This window comes from Propithecus coquereli, unplaced genomic scaffold (genome assembly GCF_000956105.1).
Source record: "Propithecus coquereli isolate 6110/MARCELLA unplaced genomic scaffold, Pcoq_1.0 Scaffold543, whole genome shotgun sequence".
Taxonomy (NCBI): domain Eukaryota; kingdom Metazoa; phylum Chordata; class Mammalia; order Primates; family Indriidae; genus Propithecus; species Propithecus coquereli.
Window position 1 is genome coordinate 1089225 of NW_012151319.1, and position 1316 is coordinate 1090540.

Genomic DNA, 1316 nt, shown 5'->3' on the forward strand with positions numbered 1-1316 from the left:
TCTAAAGTCAAAGCATACTGGATTCTTAGTCCATAATAAATGGACCCCTCAGAGAAACATGTTCTCGATATATAATAAAGTTGTACTTTATTATATATGCAAGTCAATAATTATTTTACTTTTATTATTTATAGTTGAAATACGGTCATGTGGACCTATTTTAAATTGATCACCTTCCTGCTTTCTTGGTCTGCTCATTTCAAAGTTCTGTGTGCATTTGGAGACATTCTGGAAAATACTGACTTGTCTTAAAATTGACTGTAACATTTTAATGTGAAGATTTTTTAAAAGTTTAATATAGTTACTACATTTTAATAGGTCCAACTGAGGAATTAAGGTTTTCCCTTTTGCTCTCTTCTGTTTGCTTGACAGTTTCCAGAGACTCAAGGCCTTTTGCCTTTTCGTAATGATTTTTAGATGACAGAGGTTCATATGTTAGAAATGGATATGGGTTTTTTCTTTAACCAATTATAAATGTATTAACATTTGTATTTCAGATTTTTTGTGGCACTTTAAATATGAGCCCCACACAGTGGGACTTCCCTGTGGAATTATGTTGTCGGCCTATGGCTTTTGTTACTCTTACGGGCCTGGATGTAGTTTATAATGCTGTCCATCGAGCTGTCTGGGATGCTTTCTGTGCCAATCGGAGAGCTGACCGGGTACCAATTTCTTTCAAAGTGCTCCCAGGCGACCATGAGTATCCCAAATGTAGACCCAAGGTAATGACATTATGATTGCATGTATTCTTTGCCTCTCTCTCTATGTGCATGTGTATGTGTATCTATTTTTTATACCTATTGTCTGTGTTAGAAAACCTCAGAGTTTATCAAGACAGTGGTTACAGTGGTACAGAAAGAAAGCCTTAGGCATTTACATGTAATATACTATGTATATGTTTAATAATAGTTATTGTTTTAAAACCCCAGAAGAATAGTTACTTTATAAAGCTTTCTATCCTATGAGCCTAGGATTTTTTCCATTGGTAGGAAAAAATTCCAAATCTCCATAATTTTAACATAGGCCTGTCTAAAAGGAAGGTCTCATATTCCTCATGATCATTACCAATATCATAGAATCCATGGTCTTTGCAATTTGACTCTTTTTTTTTTCAATTTGGCTCATTTTCACACATATTTTTTCAGCACTTGCTTTGTTTTAGGTACCTGGAACCATGTAATATGCTGGTGATGATGAATTAAATAAGATGGATTCTCTGTCCTTGGGGAGTTATACATAAACCAAAATAGTTTATTCAATGTGGAATGAGGAAAGGTATTAAGTTCCAAACTGACTTTTAAGGTGAACAACATAGT

The 1316-nt window shown here is 34.3% G+C and overlaps 1 protein-coding gene across 1 annotated transcript in view; it reads left to right on the plus strand.

The window, feature by feature from the left end:
* TRAPPC11 (trafficking protein particle complex 11) overlaps positions 1-1316 on the plus strand; it is a 36235-nt gene that overhangs the window by 8019 nt on the left and 26900 nt on the right. The window contains exon 2 of the mRNA XM_012657462.1: positions 498-722. Within this exon, the coding sequence (XP_012512916.1) occupies positions 519-722 (204 nt within the window). The 5' untranslated portion in view covers positions 498-518. The remainder of the gene's footprint in view (positions 1-497; positions 723-1316) is intronic.